Raw genomic sequence first — 25648 nt, 5'->3', positions numbered from 1 at the left:
GAAAGAGAGAGGGGTTAGAGAATTAGAGGCAGAGAGACAGAAAGAGAGAGGGGGTAGAGAATTAGAGGCAGAGACACAGAAAGACAGGGGGTAGAGACTTAGAGGCAGAGAGACAAATACAGGGGGTAGAGAATTATAGGAAGACAAAAAGAGAGAGGGGGTAGAGAATTAGAGGCAGAGAGCCAGAAAGAGAGAGCGGGTAGAGAATTAGAGGCAGAGAGACAGAAAGAGAGAGGGGTAGAGAATTATAGGAAGAGAGACAGAAAGAGAGAGGGGTAGAGAATTAGAGGCAGAGAGACAGAAAGAGAGAGGGGTTAGAGAATTAGAGGCAGAGAGACAGAAAGAGAGGGGGTAGAGAATTAGAGGCAGAGACACAGAAAGAGAGGGGGTAGAGAATTAGAGGCAGAGACACAGAAAGAGAGAGGGGTAGAGAATTAGAGGCAGAGAGCAGAAAGAGAGAGGGGTAGAAAATTAGAGGCAGAGAGACAAGGACAGGGGGTAGAGAATTATAGGAAGACAGAAAGAGAGAGGGGGTAGAGAATTAGAGGCAGAGAACAGAAAGAGAGAGGGGGTAGAGAATTAGAGGCAGAGAGACAGAAAGAGAGAGGGGGTAGAGAATTAGAGGCAGAGACACAGAAAGAGAGAAGGGGTAGAGAATTAGAGGCAGAGACACAGAAAGAGAGAAGGGGTAGAGAATTAGAGGCAGAGACACAGAAAGAGAGAAGGGGTAGAGAATTAGAGGCAGAGGGACAGAAAGAGAGAGGGGGTAGAGAATTATAGGAAGAGACACAGAAAGAGAGAGGGGGTAGAGAATTATAGGAAGAGACACAGAAAGAGAGAGGGGGTAGAGAATTATAGGAAGAGAGACATAAAGAGAGAGGGGGTAGAGAATTATAGGAAGAGAGACATAAAGAGAGAAGGGGTAGAGAATTATAGGAAGAGACACAGAAAGAGAGAGGGGTAGAGAATTAGAGGAAGAGAGACAGAAAGAGAGAAGGGGTAGAGAATTATAGGAAGAGAGACATAAAGAGAGAAGGGGTGGAGAATTAGAGTCAGAGAGACAGAAAGAGAGAGGGGGTAGAAAATTAGAGGCAGAGAGACAGAAAGAGAGAGGGGGTAGAGAATTAGAGGCAGAGACACAGAAAGAGAGAGGGGGTAGAGAATTAGAGGAAGAGAGACATAAAGAGAGAAGGGGTAGAGAATTAGAGGAAGAGAGACATAAAGAGAGAAGGGGTAGAGAATTAGAGGAAGAGAGACATAAAGAGAGAGGGGGTAGAGAATTATAGGAAGAGAGACAGAAAGAGAGAAGGGGTAGAGAATTATAGGAAGAGAGACATAAAGAGAGAGGGGGTAGAGAATTAGAGGAAGAGAGACAGAAAGAGAGAAGGGGTAGAGAATTATAGGAAGAGAGACAGAAAGAGAGAAGGGGTAGAGAATTATAGGAAGAGAGACATAAAGAGAGAGGGGGTAGAGAATTATAGGAAGAGAGACAGAAAGAGAGAGGGGTAGAGAATTAGAGGAAGAGACACAGAAAGAGAGAAGGGGTAGAGAATTAGAGGAAGAGAGACATAAAGAGAGAAGGGGTAGAGAATTAGAGGAAGAGAGACATAAAGAGAGAATGGGTAGAGAATTAGAGGAAGAGAGACATAAAGAGAGAATGGGTAGAGAATTAGAGGAAGAGAGACATAAAGAGAGAAGGGGTAGAGAATTAGAGGAAGAGAGACAGAAAGAGAGAAGGGGTAGAGAATTATAGGAAGAGAGACATAAAGAGAGAGGGGGTAGAGAATTAGAGGAAGAGAGACATAAAGAGAGAGGGGTAGAGAATTAGAGGAAGAGAGACATAAAGAGAGAAGGGGTAGAGAATTAGAGGAAGAGAGACATAAAGAGAGAAGGGGTAGAGAATTAGAGGAAGAGAGACAGAAAGAGAGAAGGGGTAGAGAATTAGAGGAAGAGAGACATAAAGAGAGAAGGGGTAGAGAATTAGAGGAAGAGAGACATAAAGAGAGAAGGGGTAGAGAATTAGAGGAAGAGAGACATAAAGAGAGAGGGGGTAGAGAATTAGAGGAAGAGAGACATAAAGAGAGAAGGGGTAGAGAATTAGAGGAAGAGAGACATAAAGAGAGAAGGGGTAGAGAATTATAGGAAGAGAGACATAAAGAGAGAGGGGGTAGAGATGGGGATCCTGCATGCTTTTAGGGTTTATGACATGTGTGGATGCAGTCTATGGCTTGTTTGTGTAAAATCTCCCCTCTGTAAAGTTGTGATTCCTCTCCTAACACTACTGTTTTTGAGTTTACCCCAAGAGTGTGCCGCTGAACCTAGCTCTGATCCAGGTCGTTACTGTGTGTTCCTTGGGCCAGAGCTACACTGAACCCTACCTCGTTGTTCAACCCCCCTTAAGCGCAAGAGTCCGACTTTGAATTTAGTTTTTGATCAATGAAGCCCCTGTGCTGCACCCATTGGTCCGTTGAATGTCAGAATCATTCATCTTAGCCACACACCCCATTTTGAAAATGTAATTTCTATTGATCTGTTTAAAAAAACATTCAAACTGTAGGATATGCAGGAGGATATAGATGGTATTGTTTGTCGTAACTCTGGCAATAACTGATTGGTCAGCAAATGGTCACAGACTTGGGAGAAGGATCACTTTTAAAGTGATTACAGCATGCATCTATTTTGATTTGATTTCAATAATGACAGCAAAGACCCAACAAATCCCTCACAGTCAGGGTTGGGTAGGTTACTTTATAAATGTAATCCGTTACAGTTACTAGTTACCTGTCCTGAATTGTAATGAGTAACGCAACTTTTGGATAACCCAAACTCAGTAATGTAATCTGATTACATTCTGTTACTTTTAGATTACTTTACCCTTAAGAGGCATTAGAAGAAGACAAAAATGTTTGTTACCAATTGAACAACATCTATTGCAGGATAAATCAATGTCAAAGTTTACATATCTGGCCATGTATGTTACATTTTAATTCATGGGTTGGTCATGTAGGCTTCTACTAACCCATCGCTTTCTACTACATATAATAATAATATGATTAAATTATATCTTTACATTAAAAACCAACGTTTTCTAGTCCATTCCAATAAATGTTATACCCCTTGATGTTCAAGAATAGGGCTTGGAAATATGGAAGTATATATTAGCCTAATTGTTTTACCTGCAGCGTGACCCCAAAACGAAGGACAGTTTAGCCAGCCCTACTCTGTTGTTTACGATGTTGTCATGGAGGACTGATTGGTCTCATTGATTCGAGCTGAAAAAGAAATGCTGCGCTCATGGAATGGCCTGCTTTGACTACTACTGAAAAGTGCTATTCACATGTGAAAAAGTAATGCTACATGCTGTATTTGCTCTATAGGCCTTTTGTTCACCTTATAGTTGGTGACACTTTGATATCTTGATGATAATATGCAGCTGTTTTAAAGGACAAATCCACAGATGAAACAATAACAAAACGGTTGCCCCGCCTCTGTTTTGGTAAAAAGCTGAGGGATGTGGGCCTGGAGAAATGTAACCAGTCTCAGATTAATAGACAGAGCTATGGATGCAAGGACTGACCCTCCATGATATCAAAACTATTGTTTTAACCATGTTTTGAGGCTATACAGTATTTGTTTACATTTACTTTGTTTACAAACAGTGGAGTAAAACAAGCTTTTATTTGGTGTTCTGATACGACAGTTGAACTGAGGGATTTCTAAGTTATATTCGTCATGAATCAATGGAAAAAAATATAATTTAAAAGTCCAAAAATGGATGTGTCAATTACAGATTGCCCCTTTAAGTCTATCAGAAGTGTGCGAGTTTAAGCTTGTGTCCATTAGGTCTATGGATGTATTTTCTTATCAGCATGAATTAGATTGAGCAATAAAAGCCCCACTTTTATTCCATAGGCTGGGATCCTCACTGTGCAGCTGTTATTCCATAGGCTGGGATCCTCACTGTGTATCTGTTGTTCCATAGGCTGGGATCCTCACTGTGTATCTGTTATTCCATAGGCTGGGATCCTCACTGTGCAGCTGTTGTTCCATAGGCTGGGATCCTCACTGTGCAGCTGTTGTTCCATAGGCTGGGATCCGCACTGTGCAGCTGTTGTTCCATAGGCTGGGATCCTCACTGTGTATCTGTTGTTCTATAGGCTGGGATCCTCACTGTGTAGCTGTTGTTCCATAGGCTGGGATCCTCACTGTGTGTTATCTGTTGTTCCATAGGCTGGGATCCTCACTGTGTATCTGTTATTCCATAGGCTGGGATCCTCACTGTGTATCTGTTATTCTGTTATTCCTGGGATCCTCACTGTGTATCTGTTATGGGATCCTCACTGTGTATCTGTTATTCCATAGGCTGGGATCCTCACTGTGCAGCTGTTATTCCATAGGCTGGGATCCTCACTGTGCAGCTGTTATTCCATAGGCTGGGATCCTCACTGTGCAGCTGTTATTCCATAGGCTGGGATCCTCACTGTGGGCACTCAGCTGTTATTCCATAGGCTGGGATCCTCACTGTGCAGCTGTTATTCCATAGGCTGGGATCCTATTCCTGTTGTTCCATAGGCTGGGATCCTCACTGTGCAGCTGTTATTCCATAGGCTGGGATCCTCACTGTGCAGCTGTTATTCCATAGGCTGGGATCCTCACTGTGTATCTGTTATTCCATAGGCTGGGATCCTCACTGTGCAGCTGTTGTTCCATAGGCTGGGATCCTCACTGTGCAGCTGTTATTCCATAGGCTGGGATCCTCACTGTGTATCTGTTATTCCATAGGCTGGGATCCTCACTGTGTTATTCCATAGGCTGGGATCTGTTATCTGTTATTCCATAGGCTGGGATCCTCACTGTTCAGCTGTTATTCCATAGGCTGGGATCCTCACTGTGCAGCTGTTATTCCATAGGCTGGGATCCGCACTGTGCAGCTGTTGTTCCATAGGCTGGGATCCTCACTGTAGCTGTTATTCCATAGGCTGGGATCCTACTGTGTATCTGTTATTCCATAGGCTGGGATCCTCACTGTGTATCTGTTATTCCATAGGCTGGGATCCTCACTGTGCCATAGGCTGGGATTGGGATCCTCCATAGGCTGGGATCCTCACTGTGGCTGGGATCTGTTATTCCATAGGCTGGGATCCTCACTGTGCAGCTGTTATTCCATAGGCTGGGATCCTCACTGTGTGTTGTTCCATAGGCTGGGATCCTCACTGTGCAGCTGTTAGGCTGGGATCCTGCTGTGCAGCTATTCCATAGGCTGGGATCCATAGTTATTCCATAGCTGGGATCCTCACTGTGTATCTGTTGTTCCATAGCTGTTCACTGTTCCATAGGCTGGGATCCTCACTGTGTACTGTTATTCCATAGGCTGGGATCTGTCTGTTGTTCCATAGGCTTCAGCTGTTATTCCATAGGCTGGGATCCTCACTGTGTATCTGTTGTTCCATAGGCTGGGATCCTCACTGTGTATCTGTTATTCCATAGGCTGGGATCCTCACTGTGTATCTGTTATTCCATAGGCTGGGATCCTCACTGTGTATCTGTTGTTCCATAGGCTGGGATCCTCACTGTGTATCTGTTATTCCATAGGCTGGGATCCTCACTGTGCAGCTGTTGTTCCATAGGCTGGGATCCTCACTGTGTAGCTGTTATTCCATAGGCTGGGATCCTCACTGTGTATCTGTTATTCCATAGGCTGGGATCCTCACTGTGCAGCTGTTGTTCCATAGGCTGGGATCCTCACTGTTCCTGTTATTCCATCGGCTGGGATCCTCACTGTGTATCTGTTATTCCATCGTTCCACTGTGTAGTTATTCCATAGCTGGGATCCTCACTGTGCAGCTGTTGTTCCATAGGCTGGGATCCTCACTGTGCAGCTGTTATTCCATAGGCTGGGATCCTCACTGTGCTGTTAGGCTGGGATCCTCACTGTGCAGCTGTTATTCCATAGGCTGGGATCCTCACTGTGCAGCTGTTGTTCCATAGGCTGGGATCCTCACTGTGTATCTGTTATTCCATAGGCTGGGATCCTCACTGGATCCATAGGCTCACTGTGCAGCTGTGGGATCCTCACTGTGCAGCTGTTATTCCATAGGCTGGGATCCTCACTGTGTATCTGTTATTCCATAGGCTGGGATCCTCACTGTGTATCTGTTATTCCATAGGCTGGTGATGTTGTTCCATAGGCTGGGATCCTCACTGTGCAGCTGTTGTTCCATAGGCTGGGATCCTCACTGTGTATCTGTTGTTCCATAGGCTGGGATCCTCACTGTGTAGCTGTTATTCCATAGGCTGGGATCCTCACTGTGCAGCTGTGTTCCATAGGCTGGGATCCTCACTGTTCCAGCTGTTAGGCTGGGATCCTCACTGTGCAGCTGTTGTTCCATAGGCTGGGATCCTCACTGTTCAGCTGTATCTGTTATTCTGTTATTCATAGGCTGGGATCCTCACTGTGCAGCTGTTGTTCCATAGGCTGGGATCCTCACTGTGTATCTGTTGTTCCATAGGCTGGGATCCTCAGGCTGGGATCCTCACTGTGCACTGTGGCTGGGATCTGTTGTTCCATAGGCTGGGATCCTCACTCAGCTGTGTTCCATAGGCTGGGATTGTTCTGTTATTCCATAGGCTGTGCAGCTGTTATTCCATAGGCTGGGATCCTCACTGTGCACTGTGCAGGCTGTGTGTTCCCATAGGCTGGGATCCTCAGCTGTTGTTCCATAGGCTGTGTATCTGTTGTTCCATCTGTTACTTCCATAGGCTGGGATCCTCACTGTGTATCTGTTATTCCATAGGCTGGGATCCTCACTGTGTATCTGTTATTCCATAGGCTGGGATCCTCATTGTGCAGCTGTTGTTCCATAGGCTGGGATCCGCACTGTGTATCTGTTATTCCATCGGCTGGGATCCTCACTGTGTATCTGTTATTCCATCGGCTGGGATCCTCACTGTGTATCTGTTATTCCATCGGCTGGGATCCTCACTGTGCAGCTGTTGCAAGAGCACATTTTTGACTGGCTGTCCACTGGTTTCTAATCAATGATTGATAGGCAGCTTAAACTTCTTGAATTCAACCATTATTAGGTTCAAACACAAATTTAGATTTGTGAACAGCCATCCACAACAACCACAATCCGTGAGGCGCGAATATCTAAATGAGAGCAGCAGTGTTATTCACAGCAATGTGCTATGTAGATATCAATAATAAGTGATATCTGTATCGCCGTAGACGACACCACTGCTGTCATCCTGACCTCCAAGCATTTATTCAAGTTGGATAATATTTGGATGCCAACAGCAGTCACACCATTGGAAGACATAACTTGGACTGTAGCCTACAAAAACCTATTCCTGCTCTTTTCCAGCAATCCATCAAACACATTTGGTGTGTCATCATAGTGGTCTCTGACATCATAGTGGTCTCTGACATCATAGTGGTCTCTGACATCATAGTGGTCTCTGACATCATAGTGGTCTCTGATTGGTGGTCAGACTCACTCAGGTGGAACAAACTTAAACTTGCGCCTGTCATTCTTTCTTCTCGCGAACATCCTTTCTGGATTTAAAAGTAATCCTGGAAGTAATCATCTAGTTTTTCAAAAGTATCTGTAATCTGATTACAATATTTTTGCTGGTAAATTAACAGATTACTGTTACTGTTTTTTGTAATCTGTTACTCTCCAACTCTGCTCACAGCAAAGACCCAACAAAACCCTCACAGCAAAGACCCAACAAAACCCTCACAGCAAAGACCCAACAAAACCCTCACAGCAAAGACCCAACAAATCCCTCACAGCAAAGACCCAACAAATCCCTCACAGCAAAGACCCAACAAAACCCTCACAGCAAAGACCCAACAAAACCCTCACAGCAAAGACCCAACAAAACCCTCACAGCAAAGACCCAACAAAACCCTCACAGCAAAGACCCAACAAAACCCTCACAGCAAAGACCCAACAAAACCCTCACAGCAAAGACCCAACAAATCCCTCACAGCAAAGACCCAACAAATCCCTCACAGCAAAGACCCAACAAAACCCTCACAGCAAAGACCCAACAAATCCCTCACCGCAAAGACCCAACAAATCCCTCAGCAAAGACCCAACAAAACCCTCACAGCAAAGAACCAACAAATCCTCACAGCAAAGACCCAACAAATCCCTCACAGCAAAGACCCAACAAAACCCTCACAGCAAAGACCCAACAAATCCCTCACAGCAAAGACCCAACAAAACCCTCACAGCAAAGACCCAACAAAACCCTCACAGCAAAGACCCAACAAATCCCTCACAGCAAAGACCCAACAAATCCCTCACAGCAAAGACCCAACAAATCCCTCACAGCAAAGACCCAACAAATCCCTCACAGCAAAGACCCAACAAATCCCTCACAGCAAAGACCCAACAAAACCCTCACAGCAAAGACCCAACAAATCCCTCACAGCAAAGACCCAACAAAACCCTCACAGCAAAGACCCAACAAATCCCTCACAGCAAAGACCCAACAAAACCCTCACAGCAAAGACCCAACAAATCCCTCACAGCAAAGACCCAACAAAACCCTCACAGCAAAGACCCAACAAATCCCTCACAGCAAAGACCCAACAAAACCCTCACAGCAAAGACCCAACAAATCCCTCACAGCAAAGACCCAACAAATCCCTCACAGCAAAGACCCAACAAAACCCTCACAGCAAAGACCCAACAAGACCCTCACAGCAAAGACCCAACAAATCCCTCACAGCAAAGACCCAACAAATCCCTCACAGCAAAGACCCAACAAATCCCTCACAGCAAAGACCCAACAAAACCCTCACAGCAAAGACCCAACAAATCCCTCACAGCAAAGACCCAACAAATCCCTCACAGCAAAGACCCAACAAAACCCTCACAGCAAAGACCCAACAAGACCCTCACAGCAAAGACCCAACAAATCCCTCACAGCAAAGACCCAACAAATCCCTCACAGCAAAGACCCAACAAATCCCTCACAGCAAAGACCCAACAAAACCCTCACAGCAAAGACCCAACAAATCCCTCACAGCAAAGACCCAACAAATCCCTCACAGCAAAGACCCAACAAAACCCTCACAGCAAAGACCCAACAAATCCCTCACAGCAAAGACCCAACAAATCCCTCACAGCAAAGACCCAACAAATCCCTCACAGCAAAGACCCAACAAATCCCTCACAGCAAAGACCCAACAAATCCCTCACAGCAAAGACCCAACAAATCCCTCACAGCAAAGACCCAACAAAACCCTCACAGCAAAGACCCAACAAAACCCTCACAGCAAAGACCCAACAAATCCCTCACAGCAAAGACCCAACAAAACCCTCACAGCAAAGACCCAACAAAACCCTCACAGCAAAGACCCAACAAATCCCTCACAGCAAAGACCCAACAAAACCCTCACAGCAAAGACCCAACAAATCCCTCACAGCAAAGACCCAACAAATCCCTCACAGCAAAGACCCAACAAAACCCTCACAGAAAAGACCCAACAAAACCCTCACAGCAAAGACCCAACAAAACCCTCACAGCAAAGACCCAACAAAACCCTCACAGCAAAGACCCAACAAAACCCTCACAGCAAAGACCCAACAAAACCCTCACAGAAAAGACCCAACAAAACCCTCACAGCAAAGACCCAACAAAACCCTCACAGCAAAGACCCAACAAAACCCTCACAGCAAAGACCCAACAAAACCCTCACAGCAAAGACCCAACAAAACCCTCACAGCAAAGACCCAACAAAACCCTCACAGCAAAGACCCAACAAAACCCTCACAGCAAAGACCCAACAAAACCCTCACAGCAAAGACCCAACAAAACCCTCACAGCAAAGAACCATCAAAACCCTCACAGCAAAGACCCAACAAATCCCTCACAGTAAAGAACCATACAAAACCCTCACAGCAAAGACCCAACAAATCCCTCACAGCAAAGACCCAACAAAACCCTCACAGCAAAGACCCAACAAAACCCTCACAGCAAAGACCCAACAAATCCCTCACAGCAAAGACCCAACAAAACCCTCACAGCAAAGACCCAACAAATCCCTCACAGCAAAGACCCAACAAATCCCTCACAGCAAAGACCCAACAAAACCCTCACCGCAAAGACCCAACAAAACCCTCACAGCAAAGACCCAACAAAACCCTCACAGCAAAGACCCAACAAAACCCTCACAGCAAAGACCCAACAAAACCCTCACAGCAAAGACCCAACAAAACCCTCACAGCAAAGACCCAACAAAACCCTCACAGCAAAGACCCAACAAAACCCTCACAGCAAAGACCCAACAAAACCCTCACAGCAAAGACCCAACAAAACCCTCACAGCAAAGACCCAACAAAACCCTCACAGCAAAGACCCAACAAATCCCTCACAGCAAAGACCCAACAAAACCCTCACAGCAAAGACCCAACAAAACCCTCACAGCAAAGACCCAACAAAACCCTCACAGCAAAGACCCAACAAATCCCTCACAGTAAAGAACCATACAAAACCCTCACAGCAAAGACCCAACAAATCCCTCACAGCAAAGACCCAACAAAACCCTCACAGAAAAGACCCAACAAATCCCTCACAGCAAAGACCCAACAAAACCCTCACAGAAAAGACCCAACAAATCCCTGACTTTGAGACATACATCTATCACAGTGTCTCTGTTCTGACATCATGTTTAAAAACAGAGGCTTGGTGCCTTGCAAGAACTACAGCAGAAAGAGGAAACATTGCATTCTTTGACCTGCTGTCCGACTGATGTTTTTCCCGCTCTTCAAGATTATAATATGGCATCTGGATTACACCATACCTCCATGTTGCTGCTTTCACATCATCTCTATCAGTAGGCAATGCACAGTTCTGTCCTACGGCGGAATACCAGGGAGATCTTTCTCCTGAATCTTATTTTTCTGTGCTATATATCCCCCCCCCCCTTCCCCTTTTCTTCCTCATGGAATGTGGAGGAACATGTGGGAGACAGATGTGTGTGTAGACAGCTGTGTGTGGAGGAACAGGTGAGGGGGATGCTGGGAGCGTGTCAGTAACTGTGGCGGGACGAGGCCCGGTGCGGTTTAGGGCTGCTGCCTGTTTATACAGCCAAGAGGCTGCAGACAGTCTGTTAGTCTGGTAGCTGAGTGGACCCAGCTGTGGGGCCAACAGTATAGCTGCCTGGTGGTTGCCTAGGATTCTCCACTGCCAAAGCCAGGTCACTCCGCTCACTGCCAGATGAGCTAGAGAAAGAAAGAGAGGGAGGGAGAGAAGACAGAGAGGGGGAAGAGAGGGAATACAAAGTGATGACAAAGGAACGACTGAGAGAGGGAGGTGAAGTTCAGGGAGGGAGGGGGAGAAGAGAGGGAATGGGAGAAGGAGAGAGGAACAAGCCATCAAAAGACTGAATGTATTGATGTGTTAAATCTGTTCACCCTTTGACTAGAATGTCCTTCTCTGCTTCATTTTTACATTTACATTTTTAGTAATTTAGCAGACGCTCTTTTCCAGAGCAACTTAAAGTAGCGAGTGTGTACATTTTCATATTTGTTCGTAGTTTGTATTCGTAATTGTTGCTACGGTAAGAGAATTTATGCACTCCCCTGTTTTCACAACTCATCGCGGATATGTAAACATAGAATATAAAATTCTTCATCTGGTTTTGTGAGAAAGTCCCGGTTTGATTTACCTCAGACACATTTATGGGAGAGAGAGAAGAAAGAGGAAGATGGCAACAGAGCTGTCGCCATCAGCGGCTATAGTATCTATAAAACCATACTACAAGCATATGGTGATTCCCTATCATTCCTGTGGTTTTATGATCCATCTAAGAGCCCATTAGAACACCAAATTCCTCCCCTTGAACTAAATAAAGCAGAAAACGATTATTTAACCACTGCGGCTGAGTGTGCAGAAGCTTCAATGAAACATACACTATAAATATAGCCCAGTATTTATGGGGTGGAAAAAATGAAATGGCCGCCTCATCTGAAAATAACTTTGTCATTGTTTAATGGGTAGGGTTTAATGAGATGAGGAATAGTCTTCTACTGTGAGCTGAGAAAAAGAGGAATGGCTGGTACACTGTTCATGTCACACGCATGGTCTTTAGTGTGAGGCTGTCAGGCAGAGCTAAAAAAGGTCTGGTTTCATCCCAAATGGCACACTATATAGTGCACTACTTTTGACCAGAGCCTGTATGGTCATACATATTAAGTAGTTCCCTATGTAGGGAATAGGATGCCATTTGGGATTCAGACCCCCCCCCTCCCCCGTCTTCACATAGAGCTTGTTCTGAGGAAGGAATCATAGTGGGTGGGTGATTAGTACATGTCCCACGAAGGTGGAATCATTGGTTCACTTCAACTCTGACCTGTTTCTTTCTTTCTATTTCAGATGTTTTATTTGATTGAGATTGATTAATTATTGTCATCGATAGGACTAGACGGGGAGACGGCAGCTAGGAAAGGTGGACTCAGGGACCCCCCCGTCTGGGGACATGTGACGTCAGCCGCATTCCCGCTAAGCCAGACTCTGGCATTACACTCTGTTTACCTTTCTGACCAGTCAAAAAAAAAACATTCTTTGAATTCTGCCCTCTGAACTCAACCGGAACGATAGGGAATCCGTAACAGCTCCCATTCTAAACACATGCCCAATTAACCAATTGACTTGGCCTAGTTTGAATTCTCTATATTCTTCAGCGTCGAAAAGAATCGCAAACATCTAGTTGGTGACAACACGTCTAGACGCTAATCAGGGGGAAATCACATCAGTATTCCATGTCATTATGTTTCATGTCCGGCGTGTGTGAGCACTCGTTAAATGAAACTTCTAAATGCATATAGATGGCGATAAACGAGAGAGAGAAATTGGACAGACGTGGCTGGCGCACTGCTCTGTAATTAAGTGTATTGTGACTACTGTCAATAGGTGAGAGGTGGTGAGAACGGTAGTTAAATTCCCATCAGGTGTAATTACAGCCATATTGGGGCTCCGTGACAGACGGGAGAGGACAAATGAAATGTGTAATATTGTTAGAAAAAGATCTCAGCTGGCCTTCACAGGTATAGCCTCACAGGTACAGCCAACCTGTCATTTCAGCCGGCCTTCACAGGTATAGCCTCACAAGTACAGCCAACCTATCATTTCAGCCGGCCTTCACAGGTATAGCCTCACATGTACAGCCAACCTATCATTTCAGCCGACCTTCACAGGTATAGCCTCACGGGTACAGCCAACCTGTCATTTCAGCCGGCCTTCACAGGTATAGCCTCACATGTACAGCCAACCTATCATTTCAGCCGGCCTTCACAGGTATAGCCTCACGGGGACAGCCAACCTGTAATTTCGATCACAGGTACAGCCAACCTATCATTTCAGCCAGCCTTCACAGGTATAGCCTATATAGGGAATAGGGTGCCATTTCAAACACAATCGAATGCAAAAAAAGTGATAAGAGCTAGCTATATAGCCCTGCAGTATTCATCTAGGTAGTGTAGCTGAGCTAGCTATATAGCCCTGCAGCATTCATCTAGGTAGTGTAGCTGAGCTAGCTATATAGCCCTGCAGTATTCATCTAGGTAGTGTAGCTGAGCTAGCTATATAGCCCTGCAGCATTCATCTAGGTAGTGTAGCTGAGCTAGCTATATAGCCCTGCAGTATTCATCTAGGTAGTGTAGCTGAGCTAGCTATATAGCCCTGCAGTATTCATCTAGGTAGTGTAGCTGAGCTAGCTATATAGCCCTGCAGCATTCATCTAGGTAGTGTAGCTGAGCTAGCTATATAGCCCTGCAGCATTCATCTAGGTAGTGTAGCTGAGCTAGCTATATAGCCCTGCAGTATTCATCTAGGTAGTGTAGCTGAGCTAGCTATATAGCCCTGCAGTATTCATCTAGGTAGTGTAGCTGAGCTAGCTATATAGCCCTGCAGTATTCATCTAGGTAGTGTAGCTGAGCTAGCTATATAGCCCTGCAGTATTCATCTAGGTAGTGTAGCTGAGCTAGCTATATAGCCCTGCAGTATTCATCTAGGTAGTGTAGCTGAGCTAGCTATATAGCCCTGCAGTATTCATCTAGGTAGTGTAGCTGAGCTAGCTATATAGCCCTGCAGTATTCATCTAGGTAGTGTAGCTGAGCTAGCTATATAGCCCTGCAGTATTCATCTAGGTAGTGTAGCTGAGCTAGCTATATAGCCCTGCAGTATTCATCTAGGTATCGTAGCTGAGCTAGCTATATAGCCCTGCAGCATTCATCTAGGTAGTGTAGCTGAGCTAGCTATATAGCCCTGCAGTATTCATCTAGGTAGTGTAGCTGAGCTAGCTATATAGTCCTGCAGTATTCATCTAGGTAGTGTAGCTGAGCTAGCTATATAGCCCTGCAGTATTCATCTAGGTAGTGTAGCTGAGCTAGCTATATAGCCCTGCAGCATTCATCTAGGTAGTGTAGCTGAGCTAGCTATATAGCCCTGCAGTATTCATCTAGGTATCGTAGCTGAGCTTGCTATATAGCCCTGCAGCATTCATCTAGGTAGTGTAGCTGAGCTAGCCATAGCACTCTCTCATCGTCACTAAAACTATTTGTAGCAGTGGTAGGAGGAGTCTGAGCAGTAGGGGATCATTCAGATTCAGAAAACTTTAATGTCATCAACGAGATAATCTTGCAGCAGTCATAAAACATACAACATCTAGAAATGTACAATAAATAACAAAGGATATTTACAAACAATTAGGCAGGGTCAGTGCGATTTCATAGTGCAAGTGCTAAGAGCAATTAGTCCAACATTTTGTTAAGTTGCAAAATTGCATTCGTAATAAAATATAACTTGTTTTTTTTTCAACCTTAGGTAGTCTGTATCTGCGTCCAGCGGGGAGGAGCTGGAATTCAGGGTGGAGTGAATGGGACGAGGAAGGAGATGGGAGGAGCTGGAATTCAGGGTGGAGTGAATGGGACGAGGAAGGAGAGGGGAGGAGCTGGAATTCAGGGTGGAGTGAATGGGACGAGGAAGGAGAGGGGAGGAGCTGGAATTCAGGGTGGAGTGAATGGGACGAGGAAGGAGATGGGAGGAGCTGGAATTCAGGGTGGAGTGAATGGGACGAGGAAGGAGAGGGGAGGAGCTGGAATTCAGGGTGGAGTGAATGGGACGAGGAAGGAGAGGGGAGGAGCTGGAATTCAGGGTGGAGTGAATGGGACGAGGAAGGAGAGGGGAGGAGCTGGAATTCAGGGTGGAGTGAATGGGACGAGGAAGGAGAGGGGAGGAGCTGGAATTCAGGGTGGAGTGAATGGGACGAGGAAGGAGAGGGGAGGAGCTGGAATTCAGGGTGGAGTGAATGGGACGAGGAAGGAGATGGGAGGAGCTGGAATTCAGGGTGGAGTGAATGGGACGAGGAAGGAGAGGGGAGGAGCTGGAATTCAGGGTGGAGTGAATGGGACGAGGAAGGAGAGGGGAGGAGCTGGAATTCAGGGTGGAGTGAATGGGACGAGGAAGGAGATGGGAGGAGCTGGAATTCAGGGTGGAGTGAATGGGACGAGGAAGGAGAGGGGAGGAGCTGGAATTCAGGGTGGAGTGAATGGGACGAGGAAGGAGATGGGAGGAGCTGGAATTCAGGGTGGAGTGAATGGGACGAGGAAGGAGAGGGGAGGAGCTGGAATTCAGGGTGGAGTGAATGGGACGAGGAAGGAGAGGGGAGGAGCTGGAATTCAGGGTGGAGTGAATGGGACGAGGAAGGAGAGGGGAGGAGCTGGAATTCAGGGTGGAGTGAATGGGACGAGGAAGGAGATGTCGTTTGAAACCAAGTAGCGCTAGGTTGTAAAAATACACATCTCCTTCCTGGTTTAGACAGATAATCCATATCGTAATGACATTATTCATAGTCATTTCTAATTGTAGTTTTGTCAGGTCATATTTGAGATATGTGTCTTCCTTGTCTGGTCTCTGGTCATTACAGCCAATGAGTGATTTAGTCAGTGTTGTGATGTTGACAGGCTGGTGTGGTCAGTTGTTATTATTATTATTAATTGTTATTATGTCAGGCTGAAGGGTCATTTATTGTATGTAATGACTCCCCCCCCTGTAGAGAGGCTACTGAGGGCCAGCCAACAGCCCCATGGAGGGAACAGGATCGCTCATTAGATCCCACTGTACTGTGAATGGACGATGTCATTAGACGAGAAACATGTTATTGATAGGAGTGGCTGTCAGATGTTCCCGTCACTATGTGTTGTGGTGAGCCAATCAGCTAGGATGTCAGAGAAGGCTATGGTGTCTGTTGACTTCTCAGACCAGTGTTATTGCAGCCAAGGTCATACAGAGGGATTTGATCATTAAAATTAAAATGCTTATTGTCTGGATCAGTCAAAATGTTGAGCAAATTTATTCTGGTGAGAAAACCCAAATCATATTTCTATATCAGCATACTTCACTCCCCGTTCTCTCATCTGTTCCTCCTCTCTGTTCCTCCTCTCTGTTCATCCCTGTTCCTCCTCTCTGTTCCTCCTCTCTGTTCCTCCTCTCTGTTCCTCCTCTCTGTTCATCCCTGTTCCTCCTCTCTGTTCCTCCTCTCTGTTCCTCCTCTCTGTTCATCCCTGTTCCTCCTCTCTGTTCCTCCTCTCTGTTCATCCCTGTTCCTCCTCTCTGTTCCTCCTCTCTGTTCATCCCTGTTCCTCCTCTCTGTTCCTCCTCTCTGTTCCTCCTCTCTGTTCCTCCTCTCTGTTCCTCCCTGTTCCTCCTCTCTGTTCCTCCTCTCTGTTCATCCCTATTCCTCCTCTCTGTTCCTCCTCTCTGTTCCTCCTCTCTGTTCATCCCTGTTCCTCCTCTCTGTTCCTCCTCTCTGTTCATCCCTGTTCCTCCTCTCTGTTCCTCCTCTCTGTTCATCCCTGTTCCTCCTCTCTGTTCCTCCTCTCCATTCCTCTCTGTTCCTCCTCTTTGTTCCTCCTCTCCATTCCTCCTCTCCATTCCTCTCTGTTCCTCCTCTCTGTTCCTCCTCTCCATTCCTCTCTGTTCCTCCTCTCTGTTCCTCCTCTCTGTTCCTCCTCTCCATTCCTCTCTGTTCCTCCTCTCCATTCCTCTTTGTTCCTCCTCTCTGTTCCTCCTCTCTGTTCCTCCTCTCTGTTCCTCCTCCCTGTTCCTCCTCTCTGTTCCTCCTCTCCATTCCTCTTTGTTCCTGCTCTCTGTTCCTCCTCTCTGTTCCTCCTCCCTGTTCCTCCTCTCTGTTCCTCCTCTCCATTCCTCTTTGTTCCTCCTCTCTGTTCCTCCTCTCTGTTCCTCCTCCCTGTTCCTCTCTGTTCCTCCTCTCCATTCCTCTCTGTTCCTCCTCTTTGTTCCTCCTCTCCATTCCTCCTCTCCATTCCTCTCTGTTCCTCCTCTTTGTTCCTCCTCCCTGTTCCTCCTCTCTGTTCCTCCTCTCTGTTCCTCCTCTCTGTTCCTCCTCTCCATTCCTCCTCTCTGTTCCTCCTCTCTGTTCCTCCTCTCTGTTCCTCCTCTCTGTTCCTCCTCTCCATTCCTCTTTGTTCCTCCTCTCTGTTCCTCCTCTTTCCTCCTCTGTTCCTCCTCTTTGTTCCTCCTCTCTGTTCCTCCTCTCTGTTCCTCCTCTCTGTTCCTCCTCTCCATTCCTCTCTGTTCCTCCTCTCCATTCCTGTTCCTCCTCTCTGTTCCTCCTCTCTGTTCCTCCTCTCTGTTCCTCCTCTCTGTTCCTCCTCTCTGTTCCTCCTCTCTGTTCCTCCTCCATTCCTCTTTGTTCCTCCTCTCTGTTCCTCCTCTCTGTTCCTCCTCCCTGTTCCTCCTCTCTGTTCCTCCTCTCCATTCCTCTTTGTTCCTCCTCTCTGTTCCTCTGTTCCTTCCTCCTCCCTGTTCCTCCCTGTTCCTCCTCCTCCTCCTCTGTTCCTCCTCTCCATTCCTCTTTGTTCCTCCTCTTTGTTCCTCCTCTCCCTTCCTCTCTGTTCCTCCTCTTTGTTCCTCCTCTCTGTTCCTCCTCTCTGTTCCTCCTTCCTCTGTTCCTCCTCTCCATTCCTCCTGTTCCTCCTCTCCATTCCTCTTTGTTCCTCCTCTCCATTCTGTTCCTCCTCTCTGTTCCTCCTCTCTGTTCCTCCTCTCCATTCCTCTCTGTTCCTCCTCTCTGTTCCTCCTGTTCCTCCTCTCTGTTCCTCCCATTCCTCTGTTCCTCCTCTCTGTTCCTCCTCTCCATTCCTCTCTGTTCCTCCTCCTCTGTTCCTCCTCTCCATTCCTCCTCTGTTCCTCCTCTTTGTTCCTCCTCTCCATTCCTCCTGTTCCTTCCTCTCTGTTCCTCCTCTCCATTCCTCTCTCTGTTCCTCCTCTCCATTCCTCCCTTCCCATCTCTCTGTTCCTCCTCTCCATTCCTCTCTGTTCCTCCTTCCTCCTCCTCTTCCATTCCTCTCTGTTCCTCCTCTCCATTCCTCTCTGTTCCTCCTCTCTGTTCTTCCTCTCCATTCCTCCTCCCTGTTCGTCTGGATTGGCACACCTTCATATCATCATCTCTCTGTGTTGTGACCATATCGTCATCTCTCTGTGTTGTGGTCATATCGTCATCTCTCTGTGTTGTAACCATATCGTCATCTCTCTGTGTTGTGGTCATATCGTCATCAAGGCACGTAACCCCCTTCAATTTCTCCAGGGGTGCTGCTCTGCGCCAGACCCATTGCTTCCAACCCCTCTCAGGTTCTTGGGTTGTGAGCATAAAAAAAGGTTTGTTTTCTACCAGTTAATGGACAATAAAGTCTTCTTCTTCTTCTCTCCAGGACACCCCTCCTCCCAGCTCCTACAACGTGCGGGAGTCTTTTGAGAAGACGTATGGCCGCGCCTCCTTCTCAGAACCCAGGAGCGAGGGGGGCAGGAGACGCCAGAGCTCATTCCTGAGCGCAGCACCCAGACACTCCTCCTTCTTGAGCTACGATCCGGACTTCCCAGGTACTCTAGACCAGTGGTTCCCAAACTGTGGGTCCCCTAGGAACTCCGGCTCTCAACTTACTCCTGAAAGTTGTAATAGTAGAATGCACAACGTGTAATTTTGAAATTGGGTGGTGCATCAGGATGTTCCCCAATGCCTGGGTGAACAGGGTTGGGAACCACTGCTGTAGGCTACACTGTGGAGTAGTGTGAAGTTGCCCCTAGACACTGATCTTCAGTTTTGCTTGATCCCCACTAATGGTTAAAAGTTAAGATTGTGGCAGGGAAAGCTGATCCTAGATCTGTATCTTCACACTGTAGCGGGCTACCGTACTGATCGTCAAGGTTTAAGCACTGCTCAACATGCTGCTTTCTAGCGGATCTGATATCTTTTACTTTTTATTCATTTCATTAAAGTGATGTTGAGTCAAATCAACTGAACAAATAGCTAGAAAGTGACTGTAGACTGGGCTTGTTGAGGAGTCAATAGACTGGGCTGGTTGAGGAGACAATAGACTGGGCTTGTTGAGGAGTCAATAGACTGGGCTGGTTGAGGAGTCAATAGACTGGGCTTGTTGAGGAGACTGTAGACTGGGCTTGTTGAGGAGTCAATAGACTGGGCTTGTTGAGGAGACAGTAGACTGGGCTTGTTGAGGAGACAATAGACTGGGCTTGTTGAGGAGACAATAGAGACTGGGACTTTGTTGAGGAGACAATAGACTGGGCTTGTTGAGGAGACTGACTAGAGACTGGGGCTTGTTGAGGAGACAGATCCGGAGTCTGGGCTTGTTGAGGAGACTGTAGACTGGGCTTGTTGAGGAGACTTGTTGAGAGACAATAGACTGGGCTTGTTGAGGAGACAATAGACTGGGCTTGTTGAGGAGACAATAGACTGGGCTTGTTGAGGAGACAATAGACTGGGCTTGTTGAGGAGACAATAGACTGGGCTTGTTGAGGAGACAATAGACTGGGCTTGTTGAGGAGACAATAGACTGGGCTTGTTGAGGAGACAATAGACTGGGCTTGTTGAGGAGACAATAGACTGGGCTTGTTGAGGAGACTGTAGACTGGGCTTGTTGAGGAGACTGTAGACTGGGCTTGTTGTGGAGACAATAGACTGGGCTTGTTGAGGAGACAGACTGATCTTGTTGTGAGACAATAGACTGGGCTTGTTGAGGAGACTGTAGACTGGGCTTGTTGAGGAGACTGTAGACTGGGCTTGTTGAGGAGACAATAGACTGGGCTTGTTGAGGAGACTGTAGACTGGGCTTGTTGAGGAGTCAATAGACTGGGCTGGTTGAGGAGACTGTAGACTGGGCTTGTTGAGGAGATAATAGACTGGGCTTGTTGAGACTGTAGACTGGGCTTGTTGAGGAGTCAATAGACTGGGTTTGTTGAGGAGACAATAGACTGGGCTTGTTGTGGAGACAATAGACTGGGCTTGTTGAGGAGACAATAGACTGGGCTTGTTGAGGAGACAATAGACTGGGCTTGTTGAGGAGACAATAGACTGGGCTTGTTGAGGAGACAATAGACTGGGCTTGTTGAGGAGACTGTAGACTGGGCTTGTTGAGGAGACAATAGACTGGGCTTGTTGAGGAGACAATAGACTGGGCTTGTTGAGGAGACAATAGACTGGGCTTGTTGAGGAGACAATAGACTGGGCTTGTTGAGGAGACAATAGACTGGGCTTGTTGAGGAGACAATAGACTGGGCTTGTTGAGGAGACAATAGACTGGGCTTGTTGAGGAGACAATAGACTGGGCTTGTTGAGGAGACAATAGACTGGGCTTGTTGAGGAGACAATAGACTGGGCTTGTTGAGGAGACAATGTAGACTGGGCTTGTTGGGCTTGTTGAGGAGACTGTAGACTGGGCTTGTTGAGGAGACAATAGACTGGGCTTGTTGAGGAGACTGTAGACTGGGCTTGTTGAGGAGACAATAGACTGGGCTTGTTGAGGAGACTGTAGACTGGGCTTGTTGAGGAGACAATAGACTGGGCTTGTTGAGGAGACAATAGACTGGGCTTGTTGAGGAGACAATAGACTGGGCTTGTTGTGGAGACAATAGACTGGGCTTGTTGAGGAGACTGTAGACTGGACTTGTTGTGGAGACAATAGACTGGGCTTGTTGAGGAGACTGTAGACTGGGCTTGTTGAGGAGACTGTAGACTGGGCTTGTTGAGGAGACAATAGACTGGGCTTGTTGTGGAGACAATAGACTGGGCTTGTTGAGGAGACTGTAGACTGGGCTTGTTGAGGAGACAATAGACTGGGCTTGTTGAGGAGACAATAGACTGGGCTTGTTGAGGAGACTGTAGACTGGGCTTGTTGAGGAGTCAATAGACTGGGCTGGTTGAGGAGACTGTAGACTGGGCTTGTTGAGGAGACAATAGACTGGGCTTGTTGAGGAGACAATAGACTGGGCTTGTTGAGGAGACTGTAGACTGGGCTTGTTGAGGAGACAATAGACTGGGCTTGTTGAGGAGACAATAGACTGGGCTTGTTGAGGAGACTGTAGACTGGGCTTGTTGAGGAGACTGTAGACTGGGCTTGTTGAGGAGACAATAGACTGGGCTTGTTGAGGAGTCAATAGACTGGGCTTGTTGAGGAGACTGTAGAATGGGCTTGGAGGAGACAATAGACTGGGCTTGTTGAGGAGAAAACTGACTGGGCTTGTTGAGGAGACAATAGACTGGGCTTGTTGAGGAGACAATAGACTGGGCTTGTTGAGGAGACAATAGACTGGGCTTGTTGAGGAGACTGTAGACTGGGCTTGTTGAGGAGACAATAGACTGGGCTTGTTGAGGAGACAATAGACTGGGCTTGTTGAGGAGACAATAGACTGGGCTTGTTGAGGAGACTGTAGACTGGGCTTGTTGAGGAGACTGTAGACTGGGCTTGTTGAGGAGACAATAGACTGGGCTTGTTGAGGAGACTGTAGACTGGGCTTGTTGAGGAGACAATAGACTGGGCTTGTTGAGGAGACTGTAGACTGGGCTTGTTGAGGAGACAATAGACTGGGCTTGTTGAGGAGACAATAGACTGGGCTTGTTGAGGAGACAATAGACTGGACTTGTTGTGGAGACAATAGACTGGGCTTGTTGAGGAGACTGTAGACTGGACTTGTTGTGGAGACAATAGACTGGGCTTGTTGAGGAGACAATAGACTGGACTTGTTGAGGAGACTGTAGACTGGGCTTGTTGAGGAGACAATAGACTGGGCTTGTTGAGGAGACTGTAGACTGGGCTTGTTGTGGAGACAATAGACTGGGCTTGAAGAGGAGACAATAGACTGGGCTTGTTGAGGAGTCAATAGACTGGGCTTGTTGAGGAAACAATAGACTGGGCTTATTGAGGAGACAATAGACTGGGCTTGTTGAGTAGTCAATAGACTGGGCTTGTTGAGGAGACTGTAGACTGGGCTTGTTGAGGAGACAATAGACTGGGCTTGTTGAGGAGTCAATAGACTGGGCTTGTTGAGGAGACTGTAGACTGGGCTTGTTGAGGAGACAATAGACTGGGCTTGTTGAGGAGTCAATAGACTGGGCTTGTTGAGGAGACAATAGACTGGGCTTGTTGAGGAGACAATAGACTGGGCTTGTTGAGGAGACAATAGACTGGGCTTGTTGAGGAGACTGTAGACTGGGTTTGTTGAGGAGACAATAGACTGGGCTTGTTGAGGAGACAATAGACTGGGCTTGTTGAGGAGACTGTAGACTGGGCTTGTTGAGGAGACAATAGACTGGGCTTGTTGAGGAGACAATAGACTGGGCTTGTTGAGGAGTCTGTAGACTGGGCTTTTGAGGAGACAATAGACTGGGCTTGTTGAGGAGACTGTAGACTGGGCTTGTTGAGGAGACAATAGACTGGGCTTGTTGAGGAGACAATAGACTGGGTTTGTTGAGGAGACAATAGACTGGACTTGTTGTGGAGACAATAGACTGGGCTTGTTGAGGAGACTGTAGACTGGACTTGTTGTGGAGACAATAGACTGGGCTTGTTGAGGAGACTGTAGACTGGACTTGTTGAGGAGACTGTAGACTGGGCTTGAAGAGGAGACAATAGACTGGGCTTGTTGAGGAGACAATAGACTGGGCTTGTTGAGGAGACAATAGACTGGGTTTGTTGAGGAGACAATAGACTGGGCTTGTTGAGGAGTCAATAGACTGGGCTTGTTGAGGAAACAATAGACTGGGCTTGTTGAGGAGACAATAGACTGGGCTTGTTGAGGAGACAATAGACTGGGTTGAGGAGACTGTTGGGCTTGTTGAGGAGACAATAGACTGGGCTTGTTGAGGAGACTGTAGACTGAGAGACAATAGACTGGGCTTGTTGAGGAGACTGTAGACTGGGTTTGTTGAGGAGACAATAGACTGGGCTTGTTGAGGAGACAATAGACTGGGTTTGTTGAGGAGACAATAGACTGGACTTGAGACAATGACTGGGCTTGTTGAGGAGACTGTAGACTGGACTTGTTGTGGAGACAATAGACTGGGCTTGTTGAGGAGACTGTTGGACTTGAGGAGACTGTAGACTGGGCTTGAAGAGGAGACAATAGACTGGGCTTGTTGAGGAGACAATAGACTGGGCTTTTCGAGGAGACACTAGACTGGGTTTGTTGAGGAGACAATAGACTGGGCTTGTTGAGGAGACAGTAGACTGGGTTTGTTGAGGAGACTGTAGACTGGGCTTGAAGAGGAGACAATAGACTGGGTTTGTTGAGGAGACAGTAGACTGGGCTTGTTGAGGAGACTGTAGACTGGGCTTGAAGAGGAGACAATAGACTGGGCTTGTTGAGGAGACAATAGACTGGGTTTGTTGAGGAGACAATAGACTGGGCTTGTTGAGGAGACAATAGACTGGGCTTGTTGAGGAGACAATAGACTGGGCTTGTTGAGGAGACTGTAGACTGGGCTTGAAGAGGAGACAATAGACTGGGCTTGTTGAGGAGACAATAGACTGGGCTTGTTGAGGAGACAATAGACTGGGCTTGTTGAGGAGACAATAGACTGGGCTTGTTGAGGAGACAGTAGACTGGGTTTGTTGAGGAGACAATAGACTGGGCTTGTTGAGGAGACTGTAGACTGGGCTTGAAGAGGAGACAATAGACTGGGTTTGTTGAGGAGACAGTAGACTGGGTTTGTTGAGGAGACCAATGTCCTTCCATTCAAATACAGTGTCCGTTTCTCTTTGCCTAATTGTTACTTCAATAATACTTTCATTGCAAATGTTCTTTCCAAAAAAGATTCACAACTTATATGGATAATTTATGCAACCTATTTTACCCAAGACTCAACCCCTTAACAAGAGATTGATTTGCATATAAATAGATCTGGCTGTGTGCAAAGTGTGTTCTCAAACACATAGCGAGTTCATTTCGGCCATTATTTAATTTGCATTTCAGAATATGGGGTATTATTTCACCCCTCATCCATGCCTTTTTCCAATCACATTTTGATGTCAACTTGATTGGAATATGTTCAACAATATTAGGTGTATACTTCTGCAGTCAACCAATGGCTGCGGTAGAAATGGGCTCTATGACACGGAATCTGCTCCAGGTGAAATGGGAATGTTTAGAATGCAAAATAACTCTAGAAACCAATCAAATTTTTCTGTGGCGGTAAGCACCTTTGAGTTAGCTGGGGGTCAGACAAGTGATTGGGAAACCTAGCGCGGGAACCCCCAGGCTTACCGGTTAAATTTTCTTCCTCAACCTTGTTTTCATCATTTAGTCCAAATGTCATCTAGCATACTTAAACAGTTGTATTACCTCGTCATGTTTTCATTCACTCTGTATTGCTAGGATCATTTGTTGTTTACATCAGTGACCGAGTGAGTGAGTTGTTGAGAGTTAGCTCAGTCCCTACTCTACACTTTTCTTCTCAAGTGGTATCTTATTGGAATATGAATGCTTTACGGTGATGAGACTCAGAGCCTGACTCTCCTCTCCTCTCCCCCTCTCCTTCCCCCTCCTCTCCCCTCTCCTATCCCCTCCTCTCCTCTCCCCCTCTCCTTTCCCTCACCTATCCTCTCCCTCCCTCCCTCCCTCCCTCCCTCCCTCCCTCCCTCCCTCCCTCCCTCCCTCCCTCCCTCCCTCCCTCCCTCCCTCCCTCCCTCCCTCCCTCCCTCCCTCACATCTCCTCTCCCCCTCCTCTCTTCTCCTCTCTCCCTCCCTCCTCTCTTCTACTCTCCCCCTCTCATCTCCTCTCATCTCATCTCCTCTCCCCCTTCCCTTCTCTCCCCTCCCCTCCTCTCCTATCCCCTTCCCTCCTCTCCTCTATTTTATTGTTCGTTGTTAATGTCCTCTTCTCTCCTCTCCTCTATTCTCCCTCTTTAATTCTCCCCTCTTCTCCTCTATTCTCCTCTCCTCTCCTCTATTCTCCTCTATTCTATTCTATTCTATTCTATTCTATTCTATTCTCCTCTATTCTATTCTATTATCCTCTCTCTCTCCTCTCCTCTCCTCTCCTCTCCTCTCCTCTCCTCTCCTCTCCTCTCCTCCTCTCCTCTCCTCTCCTCTCCTCTCCTCTCCTCTTCTCTCCTCTCCCTCTCCTCTCTCCCTCTCCTCTTCCTCTCCCTCTCCTCTCCCTCTCCCTGTCCTCCTCTCCTTTCCCTCTCTTCTCCATCTCCTCTCCTCCTGTCCCCCTCTCCTTCTCTCCCTCTCCCTGTCCTCCTCTCCTCTCCTCTCCTCTTCTCTCCTCTCCCTCTCCTCTCCCTCTCCCTCTCCTCTCCCTCTCCCTGTCCTC

General features: G+C 47.0%; 1 protein-coding gene and 1 long non-coding RNA gene across 6 annotated transcripts in view; both read left to right on the top strand.

Annotated features, from left to right (window-relative positions):
* The window catches only part of stpg2 (sperm-tail PG-rich repeat containing 2), a 147230-nt gene that overhangs the window by 49495 nt on the left and 72087 nt on the right, over positions 1 to 25648 (top strand). For all 3 annotated transcript variants that reach the window (XR_008063736.1, XM_052461107.1, XM_052461106.1), the window contains one exon: positions 18750 to 18918. Coding sequence is in view for 2 of the 3 variants with exons in the window: in XM_052461107.1 (XP_052317067.1) it covers positions 18750 to 18918 (169 nt within the window). In the remaining variant the exon portion in view is untranslated. The remainder of the gene's footprint in view (positions 1 to 18749; positions 18919 to 25648) is intronic.
* Positions 13529 to 14473, top strand: LOC127907207 (uncharacterized). 3 transcript variants are annotated; one of them, XR_008063737.1, is made up of 5 exons: positions 13529 to 13580; positions 13626 to 13715; positions 13806 to 14210; positions 14256 to 14300; positions 14346 to 14473. It is a non-coding gene; the product is annotated as an uncharacterized LOC127907207 (long non-coding RNA). The 3 variants fall into 3 exon arrangements; XR_008063739.1 differs by lacking the exon at positions 13626 to 13715; XR_008063738.1 differs by lacking the exon at positions 14256 to 14300.

This window comes from Oncorhynchus keta, chromosome 14 (assembly GCF_023373465.1).
Source record: "Oncorhynchus keta strain PuntledgeMale-10-30-2019 chromosome 14, Oket_V2, whole genome shotgun sequence".
NCBI classification, from domain to species: domain Eukaryota; kingdom Metazoa; phylum Chordata; class Actinopteri; order Salmoniformes; family Salmonidae; genus Oncorhynchus; species Oncorhynchus keta.
This window is presented reverse-complemented; position numbering and strand designations above follow the sequence as displayed.